Source organism: Carassius carassius, chromosome 30 (genome assembly GCF_963082965.1).
Source record: "Carassius carassius chromosome 30, fCarCar2.1, whole genome shotgun sequence".
NCBI lineage: Eukaryota > Metazoa > Chordata > Actinopteri > Cypriniformes > Cyprinidae > Carassius > Carassius carassius.
In genome coordinates this window covers 5,451,217-5,473,826 of record NC_081784.1, presented here as the reverse complement: position 1 = coordinate 5,473,826, position 22,610 = coordinate 5,451,217, and the positions used below count along the sequence as shown (strand labels likewise).

General features: G+C 35.2%; 1 protein-coding gene across 1 annotated transcript in view; it reads right to left on the bottom strand.

Moving 5' to 3' along the window:
• LOC132110460 (protocadherin-15-like) overlaps positions 1–22,610 on the bottom strand; it is a 197,213-nt gene that overhangs the window by 12,937 nt on the left and 161,666 nt on the right. The window contains exons 25-33 of the mRNA XM_059517084.1: positions 18,531–18,640; positions 18,212–18,352; positions 16,499–16,626; positions 14,590–14,805; positions 12,779–12,867; positions 11,625–11,801; positions 7,561–7,779; positions 6,150–6,158; positions 5,617–5,730 (exon numbers count right to left, since the gene is read on the bottom strand). Of these exons, the coding sequence (XP_059373067.1) occupies positions 5,617–5,730; positions 6,150–6,158; positions 7,561–7,779; positions 11,625–11,801; positions 12,779–12,867; positions 14,590–14,805; positions 16,499–16,626; positions 18,212–18,352; positions 18,531–18,640 (1,203 nt within the window). The remainder of the gene's footprint in view (positions 1–5,616; positions 5,731–6,149; positions 6,159–7,560; positions 7,780–11,624; positions 11,802–12,778; positions 12,868–14,589; positions 14,806–16,498; positions 16,627–18,211; positions 18,353–18,530; positions 18,641–22,610) is intronic.

Genomic DNA, 22,610 nt, shown 5'->3' with positions numbered 1-22,610 from the left:
CTAAAGCTTGCTGCTCAAACTGTATGGCTTGTTCTCGGACGGACAGCTTTGTTTCTGTGCTTTTACCACTTTGATCTACTTCAGCATCAAGTTCTTCCCTACTGTCCTTAAGTCCCGCCTTCAGCTCTTGCTCCTCATATTCAGCAGGGTCCCAGAGTGCCTGCCGGTGCAGAGCATCGTAGAGCCCTCGTCCTCAAATACGGGATGGCAATGACCAAGAAGTCATCTGGCTAATGGGGCTCATCGGAGATGGGATGTCACTGTCTAGAAACTCACAGACCCTTTGCACCTCCAAGTTGGGCTCCGGACTACTGAATACTCCATCCTGGTAAAGTGGATTTTGTGTGGTGAGCGGCCATTCATCTGAGAGGAAGGTGATGTTGCTTTCTGACTTGGGCAACTTGTCGAGCAACTTTCCATTTCCGCCACATAGTTTGTTAGCAGCAATAGCACGAGAGGCGAAGGCTCTTATGAGACTCTGTCGATCTGCCTCTCGATTACAGACTTTCGGTGCCTTCAGCCCATGAGAGAAAAATTAAATGAGATGAGAGAAGACTTGAGCATGTGTGGAAAGAGACAGGGAGGAAATGAGGGAAGATAACAGCCATGGGAGGACAGAGCGCTAATGACCCACTACACAAACGTCCTTCACTTTAATGGACTTTGAAAGAGCTCGGCCAAACAAATTTGCGCAAAATTTTATATTTAGCTTTAAAGACGCTAAAGCAAATACTCTCAGTCAGTACTTCTGAGAAAAATAGTCTTAAAATAGTCTTAATAATACTTCAGAAAACCTAATGCTGCATTCGATTCAGAAAGTTGAATTTCCAAGTTCCTATTTTTGTGTATAATACAATAATTACACAATTTTAATCATAAAAATTAAGTTTCAAGAAAAAGATGTTTACAGTTTTTCTCGATTGCTAAAATACGATAAGGTTTTGAAAAAATTTCAAAACCATAACGCCATTTTTGATAAAAGCACACCCATTTTGCTGAACTATAAACACTATTCCCCTTCTTTAACATATGAGTCAAATTTGGTGAATTGCAAAACTCTACAAACAAATCCCTACATTTCTCAGTGCTTACACCATGTGGTCGTTTAGAAAGCACTAGCATTCAATATTGTTTACTCAAGTCTGCACAGTTTGAGCTCAATTAGCACACAATTCCACTAAAAAAGTGGAAACACTAGCAGTCAAAATGTACTGTATCACACACCAATCAGAACCTTCGATGGATAAAGGGCCAATGTCAGCTTACAGTTTTTATCAGTGGCTTTGGTGCATTTCTCTAATCAGAAATTAAATTCTCAAAACTACTTTTTCAACCTCTTTAACTTTATTTAGTCACTTGTGCACATCATACTAAGTTTTCAATCAGTATTCCACACACATGTGTACATTTGTACTTTTGAAATGGATATATGGCATACATAAGAAGTGCAGCCTTCTGCATTTCAATACAGTAACTGTCATCCAAACTGTTGTCATAGATTACATCAGGTAATACCAACAGAGTGCAGTGTTATATTGACAACATGACTATGCATTTTGCTTGCAAAATTTGCTTATCTTGTTTGTGAACAATGACACAAGGACATCAGGCATGCAAGAGGATTTTACCCCTGCTGCCAGTCCAAGGCAAGGATAGCCTGTGATGTTGAAGAGGTTTTTTGGCCTGTTCCAGACCAAAAATGGGATACTGGGGCAGAATAATTATATTTGTTGTAGTTTGCTGTATTGCACTGTACTCTACAGTACATTAAATTAATAAATAAAACATTTGGGGAGTACCACACTTATTACCGGATTTTATAGTATTGTTTTGAATTTATCTCACCAGTGTGTAAAGCTGTGTTGAAGTGTGTGTGTTTTTGACTGTTTGTGTGTCATATCTGAGAGCAAAGTTTTTTTTTCAACAAGATTGAGTTGTTTTGAGTGGAGAGTTTCATTTTGAACTGAATATAGGAAGTTTGGGGAATTGAGTTAGAAGTTATGGATTCATGTTTACTGTTTTGAGAATACGAGGCATAGTTTCAAAAAATGTGTTTAAGCAATCAAGAAAAACTGTAAAACACGGGTAATTAGCTTTTTATTTGATAATCATAGGGTACATTGGGCCTGTGTCAAGACACATCTTCTAAACTACATCTGCGTTTTTTGAGTGTCTAACTCAGAGATAAATCACCATATTTAAAAACCAAACAATTTTTAAAAGTGTAATTAATAATAAAATATACATATCATATTATTATGGGATCTGATTCAAGCACTACATGAAGCTCTCTGTTTCTTTTAATATTTCATTTGAATTTATTTTGAAAAAATAAATAATAATAAATAATAAAGGTCCAGTAAATTATTTTATCAAAATAAACAAAATGTGGTACAAACAAAAAGTGATTGTGTTGAAACAAATACTAAACCTCCTCACCACCTCATACATTTATATGATTTTTAAACAAAAACTACTTTTATGAAGCTTTTCCCACAAAATGGGCTGCTCTATCAATGTTCAGTAAAAAAATATATATATATATATAGTCAAAAAAATATATATTTTTTTCTGCATTCATACATGTTTCCTTAAGATGTGCCTTTAGCCCCACTGTACCCTACCCACAAAACAAAGGCTAGCACTTCCATGTTTCTTTATATACTGTACTGTTATCTGAGCCTTGAATAATGTGACAGTCTGAGATATTAATTAGGAATACCCTACATCCAACTTTGCATGGAATACAGTAATAACACAATGAATGCAAGCAGGCATCAAAATTGTGTATTTTCAGCTGTGAAGCATAAAGATCATACACTAGCACTCAAAAATCAGTCTGAAATCCCTATCTGTTCAGTTAATCTTTGTTCAAACATCAATCATGATGATCTGTGACAACGGCGAGTGTCAAAGTGAAGGATGTGAGAAGCGTGTTTGTTTGCTTTGAGGAGAGAACTGCGAGGAACTAGAGCCAGGAAACGAGGGCTTATCTAGTGAAAAACTACTAAAGCTTCAATCCACTAAAGAGCTACACACATGTATCTGTGAATTTTATGTGTATTTTTTTAAAAAAGTAAATAGTATCAAAATGTTCCTTTAAATATCCAATTTGACAGAAAATGTGACTACAAAAAACTACAAACCACAAATGTAAGCCAAGAAGGATTTTAAAATACATTGATAGAAGCATGTAAGAAAGAGCACTGCAGGGAAATGTGGCATATTTTATGTTACTCACTGCCTGATAAATGCAAAGAATGAATGAAAGAAGAGAGGAAAATACATATAGACAGATGGATATGATGACAATTTAACACAGACCCTCTTCACATTTGGTATTAACATGTTTTTTTCAGTGACAGAATCAAAAATAGAAACTTAACCACAATACAAGCCAGATATAAATGCACACACAACCATCTTTTTAATCACATAAAGTACAACTAAGCAAGTAATTTATAAATGGCAGTTTCTGTGGATAGATCTCTATTCAAATAGCAATGGAAAAGCACTGGAGTACAAGGAATAAATGCAATCCAGCTAAATAATATCCGGAAACTCTGGATATGAAATGCATGTTAACATCAGATGTAAATGGGCCTAAGAGATACATGTAAAAGGTAAATAGAGAGGAAAAGTAACCACTCGTCTGTATAATCATTCATTACACATGTGAAAGAAATGTGCATTGTGATACATGCAACACAAACTGCATGAATGTCATGAAAATATATCTGGGTAACTTTTCACGCCAAAATCAACTGAAAAATAACATAACATGAAGAAAATAAATTTTAGGTCCATTAAGTGTTATTTGCACAACATTTCATTATTATCATAATGTGTTTAAAATTGAGAAGAACAAAATTGTTTCTTAAAATAACAAATAAAATGTATCTTAAAACCGTGAAATTTCAGCAAGTTGTGAACATGTCATTTTCATTTAGTTTAATGCCGAGCTCACACAGCTTGATTTTAGCCCGATTTTTCACTCGCCAGCGGGTTTTGCGAAATCGCCGAGAAATGCCTGAAATCGGGGCAAATCGGTACTCGTTCACGTGAGTGACAATCACGCAGTGTGAATCAACAAAGACGTGATCTGAGGGAATTGCAGACACATTGCAGACACCTAATGTTTAGTTCCCTGCATCTCCCTCCTGCATAATATGTTCTTTTTTTCTTCTTGTAGCTGGAAATCAGCTCACAGACAATTTGCAGGCTTTTATAGGCTATATATATACCCCAGATAGTCACGCAGTGTGAAAACAACTCAGTCCGACGAGTCTGAAAATCGTGCAGTGTGACCTCAGCATTACTTGTACTAAAATAACTGGGGGGAAAAAAAGAAGAAAAATGAAAACTTTTTCAACATATAAAAAGAAATCTTGTAATTTTTGATATATATATATATATATATAAATAACTTTTGTTTTTGGGGTGCAATTTCTGTTAATTATATGTAAAAAAACATGATATGAGGGTCCTTAAATACTGTTTTTAAGGTTTCTGACATACTATTGTTATTATTAATATCCAATAAAAGAACACAACGAGCAAACAAATCCTGATGTTTCTTTCTGCTGATGGTATTAAACAGCTGATCAGGAACACAGTCCATCAATCTCAGCCTCTATTCTAATGGATTCAATACAAATCCATGTCTTTTCCACTGTCTTTTTGTGTTAGCAGCTGCATTGGTTTTGATTGCATTGCATCAAAAGCATTTTAAAAAGCTTTACCCGAGGGACACAGATGCTGTGATGCGGTTATAATCTTTTAATCTATTAACATTTCATTCCATTAAAACAGCCTTTAGCTTGGAAATGGACTCCTGCTGCACCAAACCCACACGTCCAGTGAACACATCTCTGTGGATGGACTTAGTAAGTCAAAAACACAGCTAATTTACCAAAGACACAATTACCTTTGGGATGTCAATTGTCAATCAAAAAAAGGAACACTGCTCACTTTGGAGAATGGCAAGATTGTATAAGGAAAAGCTTTTATTTTTGTTATATTAATAACCAGATTAGGGCAGTAAAGAGGTAGTTCACCTAAACATTTCTATTCTGTCATTCTATTATTTGCACTCACATGACATTCCAAACATGAAAGACTTTCTTTTTCCTCCATGAGTTATGAAATAAGATATTTAGCAAAATGTTCATGGTGCTTTTGTCCACACAAACTATAGTGAGTGGCAAAAACCATACACTTTGCAGCAGTTTTGTTATACATTTCAAAAATAATTACAAAGCAATGGTATACATTAAATTAAATGTGAATTTTTAAAAGTAGACTGAAATACAAATTTCTTGTAAACATACTTCAATAATCTTTGTTTTATTCACAACTTACAATGTACTATGGACTACTTTTATGGTGCTGTTTTAGTCCTTGTTTTGGTACATAATATTTTTGTGGTGTTCAAAGAAAGAAAGTCACACAGGTTTTGAATGACAACCGAAACTTCTGAGATAAATTTATTTGAGAATTTAAATTTTTAGGTGAACTATTCTTGATTTTCCTGCAGATACACACACAAATATTTTGAACAATCTCTCTGCTGTCTGGTTGTCAGGTTGAAGGTATTATATAGGACAGGTAACTTACATGCCTCTGTCTCCCAGCTCCTCGTAGTGATTGGTTGGAGCGCCACCTCCTGTTGATTTGCTGACAGGAAGAGCCATCTGGATACGGGCGGTTTTGGCACACTCGGCCTGTCTCCTGTAAAGCATCCCCAAAGAGTGAGTTTCATTCTTTTTAAAAGGCTCATTTCAGCTCTATTATTGGAGGATATGAGGTCTGGAGCTCCAGCAACTCTCATTTGATCTGTTCCAGCACTTTTTATTCATGCAATGCAAAATATCATGGGTTATTCAGCACCTTTCACACTAAGATGAGGTGTTTTATTAGGAGGGACCTGAACCGAGCTCACTTTTACTCTACGAGGTCATCAAACCAGTAATTTCTGTTCATTTTCAAAGGCATCGCTATTGTGCTGGAGTAAGTATGTCCTTCGCTTCTCATCTCAATTCATGCATTCTACTCATATGTTCCCATTTTAAAGGAATGAACAGAATAAGGAGGGTACGGAGGCACACAGTCTCTGACAAATAATTCATCAAAAAAGAATTTGAACTTACTCTTTGAATCTGAGCGCAGGGTCCAAATGCAGCGACAGGAAGAGCAGAGAAAGAGGAAGAGGAAAGAAGAGTTGTTAGATAATTAGGCACAGGAATAATGAAACAAAAACACAATTAATGATTATTAAAAGAAAGACTTTTATTTACTAATATAATATAAAATAATATAATATAATATAATATAATATAATATAATATAATATAATATAATATAATATAATATAATATAATATAATATAATATAATATAATATAATATAATATTTACCCACAGACAAAAGGGGACAAGTGGTTTAGAAAATGGACAGTAATATATTGGCTAATAATAAAAAAATTATTGATAATATAACATACTTCATATGAAACTATAAGAAAACTGTTAACAATTTATATAAAATATGTGATTTATTTATATAAAATAAATGATCAAAAAATGTTACATTTATTTATTATATCCTTTTACTTGTATGTAAATTCCTTACTAAGGGATTTTCTAACCACAGATTTTCAAAAAAACAAAACAAAACAAAACAAACTATTTTAGGTACATGAATAGCCATTTGCAATTGTGGTTAATTGTCATTAAAATTAGGGTAGGCGATTTCGGAGAGGCTAGCAATGGAAAGCTAACTTTGAAAGCATAAGATTCCACCCTCCCTGCAAATCAATCTCCAAAGCCTCGCCTCCTCCAAAACACATGAACGCGCACAGGCAAACCAGAGGCTAACGACCTCATGTCTCATTCACCGGTGAGAAAATATTACAGTACAAGCACATGATATTAGAATAATAATTTCCATTCTCACTCGGTCTGCATTAGCATAATGGAATGCGCTGATTACATTAAATACATTTAGACCACTTAACTTGGTGATTGCTATCAGGATGTGAAGAGACTTTCAACCAGCATAACAAACAACCAAACAAACTTTTTTTTTTTGGGACAAAGCGACATGATCCCATTCAAAATGGGAAAAAGCACATTCTTTCTATGCCAGTAGGTGGAGCATTTGGTACGGCAGAAATATTGCGTTTTCCCTGGTAACAGCAGTGCACAAAGCAGAGCAGCCCCTGACTTTGAATCATGCAGCGCTCATATTTAATTAATGAAATCACAGTCTTTTGAAGTTTAATCATCACATTAAGCCATATGGCAATTCTTGTCATTCCCATATTTAAGACCTCTTGAAGTCATTATTAGGACATAATTACGTCTTGTACCATTTAAGACTTTTTATGGCCTTAAACTCGATACAACTAAATTTTTTTTTAAAGACATTTAAGGACCCCCGGAACCCTTAATTGAGCTGAAAGCTGAAATATGCAACTTATGAGGCTGATTATCATTGGGGACTGACAGTAGACAATTCAAAAAGCAGTGTCAATTACAGCTGTAAAAAACTTCTACTCACTGTTTGTATGTCACCATGACGATGAGAATAGCTGGGATGCAGCACAGAATGATGATGATGGCCAGTGCCAGCAGCGCCCCCTCTGTGTAGCCCACCGCCTGCGCAGCCTTCTTCACACTCGCCACGATGTCAGGAGAACGGATCTCCAGAATCCGCCCGCCCTCGCCCAGGTACGGCTGGAATTCTTTATTGATGTCCAGAATCTTGCCATCCAGAAACCTGTCAAACACAGATTTAGCAGACATATTAGAAAATTCTAATTTTGATCTTTTCCTTACACATATATGTAGTACTATAGTACAAATACGAAGATACAAATTCATATAGAAACCCCTCAAAGTATGGATTTATTATGTGAAAATAATAATACAACTGTACTGATGCAACTGAAATGAACTGAAAAACATATTTATAATAATAAAAAATAAATAAAAAAATAATATAAATAATAATGCAAATAAAGTTATGTACACTTTCAAGCTGTTCAGGCTGAAATATATATATAAAAAATGTGATCAAAATACAAATAATTATAATATTAATAATAATAATATTAACATTGTAAAAACTCATCTGTGATTATATATAGTGTAATTATAATTTCCATCGGTTCCTTGCACAGTAAGGTTCCTTACAGTAACCACATTTCTGTACATTTCTGGTCACATTTACATCATTTTTATACTGTAGTAACTATGACAGCCTTGAGATGATTGACAGTTATATGTTGATAACATTCAGTGTCAATCTAAAGCATCTTCAGCAGAGAAGAGAAGCCAAAAATCCTGCTAATGAGGACAGCATCCATTCAGCTGTATTGAACCTTTTCCAGTTCGCCATAAAGAGTTACTAGGCAACATGATATGGAAATCTTTATTCTCCCCTGCATGTGTTAATGGCTTGACTGTGCTTATATCAAGTATTATTATTTAATATATTGATATAGAGGCTGATTACCAGTGCCACTTCAAAGCAGAGCAAGAGTACTTTTCTCCTCAGACTTGGTTTTGTTGACACTTTGTTGATCAATAATGTTTAAATAGACCTCCATGTTAAGTACTTCATAAGTATCCACGGCAGACCAATTAGACCTGCTGCAGCAGAACACTTCAACAGAAGCACCTAGTAAACAGGACTGTTTGATTAACCAGGTTTAAAGACTGATGAAAGACTGCGTTTATTTGACCCAAGTGGTCAAACAGACCCGCAAAAACACATGTATGTGCTTCACAACATCTCAAGAGTTTTCTTTCAGCTTTTAAGAAATGAGAATGAATAGACTTTGATTTTCAAGGTGAACTAAGTAACTTTATTGCTATTCTGAATGTACACCCCATTTACTCCTGTATTTTTATTCTCCACATTCCATCAGATCCATCCAGTTGATGAGCCTGTATGACTCCATGGAACACAGAAGAAGATGACTTATCATTTTTTGTCCCATAGTTGACATATTCTTCACCTTCTGTGTTTTGCAGAAGAAATAGAGTAGGTGAATAAATGTTGACTATTTCATTTTTTTCAGTCAGTCTGCCATAATTCAACAAGTTTTTATCTACAAATTTATTAACAATCAAGCTGATTACTAGACTCACACTCTAACAGAATAAAATACAATTTCAGTATAGTATCTGCTGTTTCACTAAATGTAAAAGGAATGGATCAAACCAAGGTGGACTGAATCACATGGGAACCAGAAAGGAGTGACGAACAAACTGCCAATATTTTGTTTCTTTTCTAAATCAGATGATGGAACATCATTTTAGATCATTAGATCCAGGTTTAACCCCTGATTTTACCCACAAGTCCTTCATCTCTTTGAATCATGTCCCTGTTGTGGAGGAAGAGAAACAGCATTAACTCACACTGTTACAGACACGCAGTATGAACGGGCTCAACCATGGCTGCCTGGTTTTATCATATCGAGTCAAAAGGCTTCTAACCAGCAGGATGACTGAATTTATCCATACAAAACACCACTGAGGGTTACCAGATGGATTCCGGAAAAATAAACTAGTTTCATTAGGGGAACTTTTGTGAATGCTCAAGTGGACGCCATCAGAACACAGTTCATGCACCTAGCTCACTTCTAACAAGCTAATTTTCTGAATCAGGTGTGTTAAGCAAGATATAAAAAATATGCAGAGCGGGATTGGAATTGGGAACCGCTGGGTTACATCATGTGTCATTCACTGGTGAGAAAACTTTAAAAGTACAACAATACCAGGAAGGAAGATTGTGTTGTTGATGTTTTTCTCATGCGTGAACGCGCTGATAACGTTATATTATATTAAATACATTTAGACCACTTAACTTAATGATTGCTATCAGGATGTGAAGAGACTTTCAACCAGCATGACAAAAAATGTTTCTGAAGACAATCACCTATTGCACCTTTGAGGGTGATTTCTGATGACAGCACTGCTCAGTGTGTTTGTTGACTACATCTTAAAAGGTGTTGTTGAAAGTAAAACTAATTTCCTTTTTAACAACCCTGTTTCAGCCTCTTTCAACATAAAAGTCTTTACTGTTAAATAAATACTGTCATTTAAATCACTCACAAAAACTCTTGACGCCATCTAAAGGTGAAATAATTAACTAAACTCACCATCACGAACACACAGACCGTTTCTCAATACTAAATACTATTATTAAATATTACTTTTATTTATGTAAAATATTATCTATTGAATAATAATATTTAATAAACAACAACAACAGCCATCATAAAAGTTGCTGGGCAATTCAGTCAAAAGTGCAAAGGCAGCGCTCTGATATACATCATTAAAGTTTTATAAAAGTACAAAGTTATGAGACTTTGACCTCAGCCTATTTCTTCTGGAACAAATAATAGATCAATCAATAATAGACCAAAGATTGACTGTTAAATTCACCCAAAACAAATTATAGCTCATGTTTAACCTATACAGTAGAGACATCAGAGCCAGCGGCAAATTCCAGAAGAACTGGCCGAGGCAAGGATGCTCTCTGTGTGTTCATGAGCATTTTACTATGAGCTCAAACATTTATCATCAAATTCTTCCTAATTATCTCTCACTGTGTAGTATGTCAACGGCTGTTTCATTTATGTCTTCATATCTCTGAAGAAATGTTACCAGTAACCTCTAGGGCATAAAACTTTCATCCGGGCAGCTGCTCTACTTTGGTAGCTATACAAACACGAGCAGAACACATCTAACAGTGAACAAAATAAAACATGTATTATAAGACTAAGAAGTGTGTCTAGAAAGGCAGAATGAGACAGGTGGTCTGTAATCTCCTGTGCTTGTGAATATGAATGTGATGTGCGTGTTGACTCCGTAAACACATATTTGAACAGAATCCTGATGACTTGTGTTAGATCCCAGTGACAGACGCGTCCCCCTGCTGAGTCACGGGGCACAGCAGAGTTTAAATGAGCATATTGCTGTGTGTCTGGACTTCAGGGGGCTTTTCTCCTCTCGACTGAGGAGGACAGGTGCTTCCTGTAGAACAGCTGTTCATAAACACAGTTAATTTCCTTTTTCTCCTTTCCTTATCCTGTTTTTTCTTTTCTTTTTCTACTACTATGTAGACTAGATACATGTCATGATGGCCAAAGAGTTTAAATTTTTTTAAAAATTTAAAATAAACAACTGTTTTCAACAATGATAATGTTTTCTGAGCACCAAATCAAGAATGGAGTAATGCTTTGCCATCACAGAAATACATTTCAATTTAATATATGCTAAAAATAGAAAAGAGTTATTTTAAACTGTAATTACATTTCACAATGTCACTGTTTTTGCTGTATTTTTGTTCAAACAAATGCAGCTTTGGTGAGCATAAGGGACTACTTACAGGCCTTCTGAAAACGCATCACAGAAAATTGGTCAGATTAGGTAGAATAGCCTAATTACAAGGGATCAGTTGATAAGCTGTTTAGATGGTTTTGAAAATATGTTGTTTTGTAAAGAAGAGAAAGATCAAGCAGTGGTGGTGAGATGAGGAGGGAAGGGGCTTTTTCCAAATGTTGGTAACAAACTTTGTTAAAGGTGTCAGGAGCGGCTGTGTGTTCGGCTTACTTGAAGAGCTCTTGTCTGGAGATGGCTCTGTTGGTGAGAGGATCGATTGCATACACCTGCAGGTCTGATTTGGTGTAGTCCTCAAGTTCATAACCTTCTCCGTGTCGCCGGGGACCAATCGATTCCACTATCACTTTAGCACCAGGGATCTGATCTTGCACATAGCGCTCCAAAATACTGACAAAACAAAAACAAAAGCATGGCGAAATTACTTTATCTAACTAAAACATTAAAATGCAAATTCCACTTAATTTCTAATACTTCTACAAAACACTGAAAACAATCTATTTTTTGCTAAACATGAAGGGTGAATCTCACAAAACATCCAAAAATGAAAAGAAAGACATTTTGTGCATACTGTATATAAGTTGTGTGTATTTTTCAATTATATTCACTGATTATTTTACATTAACGAACATGAGAATGGTCCTGTTTAATAATTATAACAGTTATTACAATAATTAATAAATGCTCAAATATTTAAATAATGTGTCTTATTTTTTGTATTAGGGTGATAGTGTCACACTCTGTGTAGAGAGGAACGAGGAGACACGTAATACACAAAACGATCTTTAATAGAGTCCAGGAACAGGGTTTATCAAATACAAGGAACACACATAGCAACAAGTAGACCCGACAATTAAGAACTGATTGGACTAGGGCTTTTAAAGACAGAATAACTGGGGAAGAATGAGACACACCTGGGATCAAATTAACACAATCAATGGGAGACAAAAACTTGGTCAGAGGGAGCAAAAATAAACACAGACAGGTCCTTAACCATGACAGATAGGGTAATTTTGAAATATAACTGTGAGATTCTTCCTATAACTCATGCGTAAAGCATGCAGAACAGGTACTATAATGAATAAATTACATTTTACTGTCTTCAGTTTGCAATATGTACACCTGACTAGCATTAAAAAAACAATCATTTTCTCTTTTATTATGATTATTCTGCAAACTACTGAGTGAAGTGGTTCTATTTTGCTTATTGGAGCCATTTGAGCTCAATTCAGCATTTTAACAATTGAGATGGCCTTTTAAATCAAAGCAAGTGGGAAAACAAAGGCTGCTGACAGTGGAGGAAACACTTAAATGCCACTCAAGGAATGCAGCAGTGCAGAGAAATACACCAAGGAAGGAATTCTCACCTAATCAGCTGCTCTTTGTTCTCCTCCACCACAGTGGGCGGCACATTAGAAACCACAACCTGCATGTCCAAGGCATTGACAACGGACACCTACAACCCACACAGATAACGAAAAAAAAAAAACCTGAGGATTTGGTTTGTGTGTTGTATTTTATATGCACAGGTGATACAGGGCAGGTTGACAGAGTTAAAATAATCAGATCATGATTTTCTCCAGCATGATTATGATATATTTGCTCTGAAATGTCTTAAAAGAGTGTTTTATTTATTAGATTAATGTTCATTTCAAGGAAAAATTTACTGTTTCCAGGCAGATTCATAAAGATTTTTTCTACTTTGCCACTGTTGTTGTTTAAAGCATCACAAATAAAACTCAAAATAATAATAATAATAAAAAAAAACATCAAAATCTAATTTAAACCTGAAAAACTTTATTGCATAAATGTATTACATTGACTATGTGAGCTTGGTACAGACAGCCAGGTGGTCTTGCTTCCATTGACGTACAAGATGATCATCTGGTTTTAAATAAACTTGTTTTAACTGTCCATATATTAAGACATATGGATTTTTCAACACACCTTTTCACTGAAATTATGTTCACAATATACACTACTACTCAAGAGCTTGGAGTCTCTTGAAAAAAAAAAAGAAATTATTAATTTTATTCAGCAAGGATGCGTTAAGGACAACAAAGACTAATGCATTTATAAAGGTAAAATTTCTATGTCAAATAAATGCTGCTCTTTTTAACTTTCTGTCTTTCTTTCAATCATAGAATACTGAAAAAAAAGCATCCTGGTTTGCACAAGAAATATTAAGCAGCAGAACAGTTTTTATCTAAGATAATAATAAGAAAAAAAGATGAGCACAAAATCAGCATATTATTTCTAATTTAGACTAAAGTAATGATGCTGAAAGTTCAGTTTTTCCATCACATAAATAAATTACATTTTAAAATATACTGACATAGGAAACAGTTATTTTAAATTGTAACTGTATTGTAACTGTATTTCATAATATTACAGTTTTACAGCAGTGTTGAGCATAAGAGACTTATAAGAAATAAGAGAAAGCCTTACTGCCCACAGACTTTCCAGTGGTAGTGTAATTTGCAATGAAAATTGATTACATTAGAACAAATTTCCCACTTTGTGAGTTAAACCCCACTGTATATCATCCAGCTCAAGTGCTATTTGCATTCTGTTGGTCAGTAAGGGTGTAGCGTCCCGATTAATGCTTTTAGAATCACTTTCTACACCAGAAGAAAATTCTACTGCTAGTGAAAATGACACAAATATTAATGACATGATGTTTAAAACCCTGATGCACACATCAGTTCCAAAATCCCACTTATTTTATTTGACTTTCATTAGCCAAATAATTAGCACAAGTCACTGGCTGCAACACTTCAGGAGTTACAGCAGCATAAATAATTCAACTGACACAAAAACAGTTTATTTACTGCTTATATTCATTACTGCATTAAGTAGTGCATAAATACCATATGCACTCCTGCATGCAAACATTTATTCAAACATGGTGTATTTACCAAACCAAATAGACACTCTGAAGAGATATTTTCCCTTAATAACAGTGCTGATTATTGTTATGCAATTAAGACTTTTTTTATTATTCAGCTGAACCCCAAACATTCATTTTGCATAACCAGAGGGAAGAGAGAAAATGTCATTTCTCAAAGTGATGGGTTTTTAGTGGTATCTTCCAGCAACAACTTTCTGTTGTGTTCAAATCATCATTTTGCATGAGGTGCATGAACAAACATACAGGTCAAAGGTCACATGCACTCACCACCACATCAGCCCTGCTGCTCAATCCCTGCCCGTAGTTGTCTGTGGCGATGACCTGAAACTTGAAGTAGGACCGGCGCATGTTTCGGAACATGATGGCGCTCTTGATGAAGCCAGTGTACGGCTCAATGACGAAACTGTCCTGCCCCTCGGGCGCAGGAGGGATGATCAGTCTGTAGGCCATCTTACTGTAGTTTCCCGTGTCGACATCTGTAGCCTGATACACATGAAGTTATATGCAGAAACGTCCATGGAAACAAATATGATTTTAAGAAATTCTCATTATCTGGTTATTAGGTCTGTCAATTACAATTTTTAAGTTAACTAATTACATGATGTCCAATTAATTGCAAATTAATCACGCATTAATTTTGGCAGAAAAATTATCCCCCAAAATCATTTTTGTGTTAGATGAGGAAAGCACTGAACAGACATTATACAAGGTAGCTATATAAATACATATTCTGATAGATAGCCTTCACTTCAGCAATGATCTAGAAGTGTAATAATCCCCATATATCATCAGATTGTATGCCTTAATGCATTTTATAGATGTTAAAAGTATCAATTTATGAGATAACGGTCACCTTGCGGTAGCCTAACACACAGATCCCGGTGGGAATTTTACAGGTGTCCATCCCTTGTCTTCCACATTGTCAGAATGGAGAGAGAAGCTGTCTAAGTACAGTTACTAAGATGTGGGGGAAGCGAGCAGATTTGAACAGCGAGAGAGAGATTGTACTCTAGTGTTGACAGGTGTGTCAAGATGTGAACAGCAAGTTCTTCGCTATAAAAATGAAATATAATGTACTGCAAAAACCAACACCTGCAGAACATTTCAAACCCCATGAATTGATCACCATTGTTTCGATGTATTCTGCTGGTATTGTGCTTAACAACACTACCACTCTAAATGTAAAAACACAGCAAATCATATTTAATGATTCTGCATTTTATTAATTTATTATGATTCTGCAGTTAGTGCAATGTCAAATTTATAGGGAAGATACAACTAATTTGGAAAATATATAGATTTAAACTTTGGGATCAGGATTTATTTTATTTATTCATTTTTTTGTAAATAATATTTTAGTATAAAGGACTAAAAAATATTATTAAATTCAAATAAATGCTGTTCTTCCTATTCATCTAAGAATCCTGAAAAAAGTATCACAGTTCACAAAAGTATCCAGCAGCACAACTCAGCAGGATGATGTGAGACTAAAGACTGAATTAAATAAGATCAAAATTCAGATTTGCTAAACTACATTTTAAAATATATTAACACAGAAAACTAATTTAATATTATTAAATGTTAATAACATTTTACAATATTGTTACTGTTTTTAGTTTATTTTTAATCAAATAAATGCAGACTTGGTAAGCATAAGATTCATTTAGAAAGATTTCAATGAATTTTAAATGAAAATGAATCTTCTATCATTATTCATCCATAAGTCAGATTTCACTGTGGAACAAAGAAAGAACATTTCTATATAAATTTTTTTTTTATATTTTGGAGGCTGAATACAAATTCATATTATATTAAATCTTTCGATTATGACTGAATAAAAATCTTTAAAGAGCCTAGAATATAGCATATTTAACTACTTTTATAGTGTTGTTATCCTTTTTTGGTCCCTAAGAACTGCCATTGCAAAACATGTGAACAGTCTTCAGTGAATTTCTCTTTTTGCGCTCTTTAGAATGGCTGACATTAGCTTAAGTATATATATATATAAAATGTTGCCACTTGTCTGCCTTCAACAAATCAGTTAGGACTACTGGGTCAGCGTTATGTCACATAATTAATATTCACGAGTCCAGCCTAAGGTTTATAATGTGCCCTCATGACATTCCAGATCGTCCTACTCTGCTGCCTAAGAATAAATAACACATAACATACTCACCACAACTTTCAATACTGTGGTGAAGGTCTTAGTGTCTTCAGTCACTCCTCCGATGTAAAGAGACCTTGTGAAGACCGGAGGATGATCATTCTCATCCTGCACATCAATAAACACCTTCGCCGTGTTCGCTGGTTATATTTAAACACACACAGAAGAAACAGACCTTAGTTTATGGAAATATAAGCCCTATTCGTCACAGTTAGAATAAAAAAGCCTGGGTTAATGTAAACACACACAGCTGCTGCAACCCTCTCCACACTGTGGCAGACGTGAGAAATATGCTCTGTCAGAAAACATTTGTCTTCTGCTGCACACTAAATATAAAATATCATCTGGTGTAGATCTAAGCACATACAGGGGAAAGCACAGATGAAGAGCTGTATAGCATAATATAGAAAAATAAAGGAAAAAGGAAAAACAGGTGGGGAGGCGAGAGAGAGAAGATGTGCCAGTCCTGTTATGTACGACAAAATATACATCAAAGTTAATGCAAGACACATGGCAGGACAAATGCACACACACACACACACACACACACACACACACACACACATAAACACACACACACACACACACACACACGCTCTCTCGTGTTTGTGATTTGTACAGTTTTCCTATCAAAGGCTCGTGATGTGCTCAATGAACTTGACATGAAATGGAGTTGCAACCAATTTTATTCTGGTAATGTGGCTTATTTCTGAGTGTAAATTCAATGAGAAACACTGAACATCCATTGGGATTTGATTGAATCTTGAGAAATGGGCCTGACTGTGAGTTTGCAACTGGATGTGGAAAACTCCTATTAATTGCCTGAAACACACATTTTTTGGAGGCCTCTTTACTGACAAAATATCCCAATGGACATTATAATTTTATTAAATTTTATTAAAACCGACCTTGCCATACAGCAGGGAATTACCCCTTTAAACAGGACTGAGAATACTACACTTTTATAGACACCTGAAATCACAATCAAATCAGGGCTGAAATTAAAAGTCAACATTGTCTATAATAGAAAGTTGTTTCAGAGGTGGAGCAAATTATTAGATTTTGACGGAACATCAACTTTTGAGCATGCACTGACAAATCGCTAAATGTAAGACCACAAATGTGTGTAAAACAAGCACAATGTTGATTTTATGATCTTATGCACAAAAAGCCACTCATCTATATTGAATGCAATTCATTAGCATTGCTTTGTAATTCATCATGTTTATTTCTGTGTCCATCTTAAAGTGGTCTGAGCTGTATTCTGCTCTCATCCTTCAGCACACATCTATGCAGTTTTAATGAAGCTGGAGGAAGATCAGACCTCCCACAGGAAGAAGGAGATGTGCTCTGCTCTGCTCTACCTGTCCTGTCTATCATTCAACCTCAATAAACTGCATGAGTTCTACAATTATGACATCTCCAATAACTCCTGCTCTAACTGAGATTCAGCAAACATTAAAGCACCAGAGAGGTGGCGATCTACAGTGACATTCTCAAAATGTATCATACTGCTGTTCTTTATCATACTGCTGTTGTTATCATTTTAGAAAAAACATATTTTTGTTGGTTTGATAAAATGGTGGCAAATGTAATAAAATAAATAAAAGATTAATAATAAACATTAATAAATTATGTTTTAAATGTAAAAAAAAAAAAAAAAAAAAAAAGATTCCCAGATAAAATCCTTGGAAAAGATGAAGTGTGTTTCGGTGTTCTTCTTACTTTTGGAGGGAACACGTAGGTTGGCGAGGATGACAGCGAGGGAATCGGCCTGCACGCGCAGCACATAACTGGTCACGCTCTCGTAGTCCAGAAGTTTATTTGTGTAGATGATCCCAGTGCGGTTATTGACTATGAACTCACCTACAAACACAAACTGATCAGAGAACAGTTCACAACGCCTTCAACGCTAATGATGAATCACTAGAAATCCACGGTTGCATCTTATTCACAAATCATCTGCAGTAAAACATAACCAGGAAAACAATGCACTGGTTGGTTCCAGTTGATTTAGTGAATTCCCTTCAGAGTAAAAACTCACCTCCTTCACTTCCACTCACTATTGAGTAAAAGACAGTGGTGTTGACGGCTGTGGCCAGAATCATTCCCACAGGCGTCCTGACAGGAGCGTTCTCACTCACCGGACTAAACCTGCAGAAATAAACCAGAGAAAATGACAAACTGAGGCCAGCGATTCTCAAATGAATGGTCAGAAGTCTTTTCTAATGAAAACAAATCTTAATGCAAATAATAAAATGCTAAAAACTACACTTCAGAAACTACACTTTAAAATCTACTTTTAAAGGGGATGAAAAAACACTTTCTATTTCTTATGTTGTTGATGTGAAAAAGTCTGAACATAAATATGTCAAACTGATGTACATTCTTGTTTAATTTGTTAAATTATACTTAATTACTGCCAAAAAAATCAGATAGTCTATCTGCATTAACTGATGTTGTGAACACCTCTGTGCTTTCTCTCGAACAGGAAAGGACCACACGCCAGCCATCAGAAGTGGATAGGCATGACACTCGTCTCTATTGTCCACCAGTCAAAATACAGCCATCATCCTGAGATCTCGACAAAGAGCTACTGACTGCCGGGGTTTCTCTGCACCATAAACAGGGTGAAGTGCTTCGCTCGGTCTCTGAGACAATAGGGCGCTGCCGCAGTCAACTGCTACACTGACAGCGAGAAGCCGAGGTCAGCTGAAATCTCAGCGAAGCTCAGCCTCACTCTGGTTACCATGGGAATCACAGAGGACAGAAATAGCCAGAAGCTCAGTGGCAAGTGAGGAAACAAAAAAAGTGGAGCATCTTTTTAATGGAAATGAGTTGCTGCACACTCCCACACAATAACTCATGACAATCTTCATCAGCACATCTGTAATCGTCTCATTTTCATACTCTCGCTGCATTTGTACAGCCAGACAATCACACATTTAGCTCTACTGCATATGTTTGTAGAGTGACATTTGTTAATGCATAATAACTTGAACATTAACAGTGGAAGTGATGAGTCAGAACTGTAAAAAAAAAAAGCCATTACTCTGGACTCCAGTGTAACATGATATAATATGTATTATGTAAGCATATCTAATATGCTGATTTGCTTCTCAATTATTATTGGTGTTCATTTATTAATAATTGTTCTTATTATTAGTTAAAAACGTTTTTTTTTTTGCTGCTTCATATTTTGTGAATTTTTTTCATAAAGATTCTTTGATGAATAGAAGGTTTAAATAATTTATTTGAAAGAGAACATTTTGAAATATTATAATGTTTATTTTAATTACATTTAATACATATTTTCTGATAAAAACATTAATTTCTGATTTAATTTTATTAAATAAATTTCAAAAGTTAGCTATAAAGCTATAAAGGTAATTTGCATATATGTGAATGTGTGCGTGTGTATTTTAATACATATTTTGTCATTGGTGCAATAATAAGCATGCTGACACCGTGCTGTGTTTTAGCTGTTAGACAGCTTTCCAGCATAATCGATAAGTTACATTTTATACAAATTAGCAGTGACACCACATGAACTGACATGAAAAAAATGATGCATAGAAAACAGTGATAAAACTGTCACATTCCCAGTGAGTATGATTCATGCATGGATAATTGTTCATCTTGTTCATGTTATGATGCATTGTTCCCTACTACAATTCATAAACAAACACTTTTGCCTCCTGAATGTTAATTTTTAGCAGCAAGAAAATAGATTATGTGTCAAATTAGAACTGCATGGTATTGCTACCGGCAAAACAAACCATTTTGTGTTGTGATCAAATCAAAAGTAATGTGTTATTAATGGACTACACAACTGCTTATTGCTTTAGATTGGATCACAACACAAATGAAATCAGATTATGCCACCAATAGCACTAAGGCAGCCAACAGTAGAAACACCCACAATATAACCACTTTTCGCCCTCTAGTGATAAAATCAATGTATGTATGAACAGTAGTACTGGGCGGTAAACCGGTTCATACCGAAAACGGGTGTATATTTTCATTACAATGTTAATTTTGAATATACCGCATACCGGTGTATTTAATTACTCAACGTTCGGAACGAACGTTATGCTGGGCCGCGGCCACGAGACACTGTTTCAAATGGACCCTTTACAATGTTGCACTTCTAAGCAGCGACTGCGAGGCGTGGTGAGGATTCCAGCTGCACGAGGTGTCAAGGAGCGGTGCTCTGCAGCAAGTGCAGTGATTGTTAACGTACTGAGTCTATTTTTGCTGTGCTGCAGGCACTGAATTAAAGTGAAAGCGCATTGTTCGCGGGAAAAATGAACATGGATTGACAGGGAAACTCAGTCACATGGGTTTTTGGCTAGGTTTAAAACAAGAAAAAGGGCACTTTTAGATAAACAAGGAAAACAATATATATGTTCACTTTTATGGAAGCAGAAAAACAAAGTTCATTAAGACCCATGGGATTGCTTGTGATAAAGATTTAAATGCAAAATGCACGAGACTGTTTCTGTCTGTGGTGTTTTAATTTTAAATATTTTAACAAGAAAAGTAGGCTAATTATTGTGTTTTGCCGCTTGCTTGATCAGCTTATTAAACAAACATAGAAGTAAAATGCATGAATAATGCGTTGTTTATATTTATTGAGTTTAAACTAATGTCTATATGAAAGATTGTTACTGTTCTGTGATAAAAGACTTACGATGCTGAATTTTTTTTTTTTTTTCCTTGATATGAAATCAAAACAATGAACAAATGTTGTGTTTGTGGACTAAACAGACAAGGATCAGTAGCAGACTGCAAACACGTCCTGTGTGAAAGCACAATGAGTCCGTGCTGCGAACTGCATATGCACTGCAGGCAGATTATGCATATATAATATAAATTTTATGCAGGTGCTGTCGGGCTAAAATTGTCTCGGCAACACGAGCAATTTGCTCCAGCACCATAGCCGCAAGCACGTCTTGGAATATCAACCAGCCGAGAAAATGCCTTGTACACCTGATTATGTATGAAAAAAAACGTCACAAACCGGAAAACCGTTCATCAGAGTTTATTAACGGTGAATTAAAGCAGCATTAACTCAGCATCAGTAATCAATGACACACTTACAGATGAAGATCTCCAGCTTCAGTAATTTCTACATTCTTCAATTTGACTATGAAAGTCCATTTATTAGAGTATTTGACAATTCAAGCTCAAGGTTTGCTGCGATCTCCCTAAAAGTGTCCTCTGTGAACTGTTAGAAACCTCTCTTTTTTTTTTTTCAGAAAGTGCTTACACAACATATCATCGTTGTAATGACCAGATTAAAAAAAGTGTACGTAGAATGTACTCTCGTCCACCCTGAGGAATGCTAATTTAGACTTTAGACATCCAGTGCAGTTTTACGTCTGGTATCATAAGCAGTTCATCTCATGAATTGTGTTAATTATGTAAGAGATAATGTACAATCAGCTGGTCATTACTGCAAAATAAACCCGACGGGGAGATCAGACCCAGACACAGAGCGAAGCAGAATGAGGAGGTTGTCTAATCACAATCAATTATTCCAGAGAGCTGCGCACATAATAAAAGTTATAACAGTTCTTATCTTCAAGCGGCTCATAATGGACATTCAGAAACACTAGACCAGGTGATACCAAATGAAAATGTGGCCTTCAAACCATGCAAACATATTTAAATAGGGATAAGCTGTAATGCTTCTTACTTGACTTTATAGGTCAGAAAAGAAATGAGGTAAAACTAATACACGTTATTATATCCCATGATACTATCTGCTAACAACTGAAAATAGAAGGAAGTGTCTATAAAACGGAGCCATAAAACAACATCTCAAAAATAAAAAATGAAATAAAATACCAAATGGTAAATTTGATAATTGGGAATGTGAACACACATGCATATAATTTATTTCTTTTTTTTTTTTTTTTTTTTTTTTTTTACATGAACTCATTTGATACATGGTTAAATTGGTCTCTAGAAAAATGTACATTAATTATATTAATTTGAACAAAAGTTAAATTTGGTCTGTAGCAATAAAAAGAGTAAAAGAGAAAATTAGAAACATACACAGACTTTTATTTCTTTCTTTGTTGCTTTTTTAAGGTGTTTAAATATTTTTGTTCTTGTT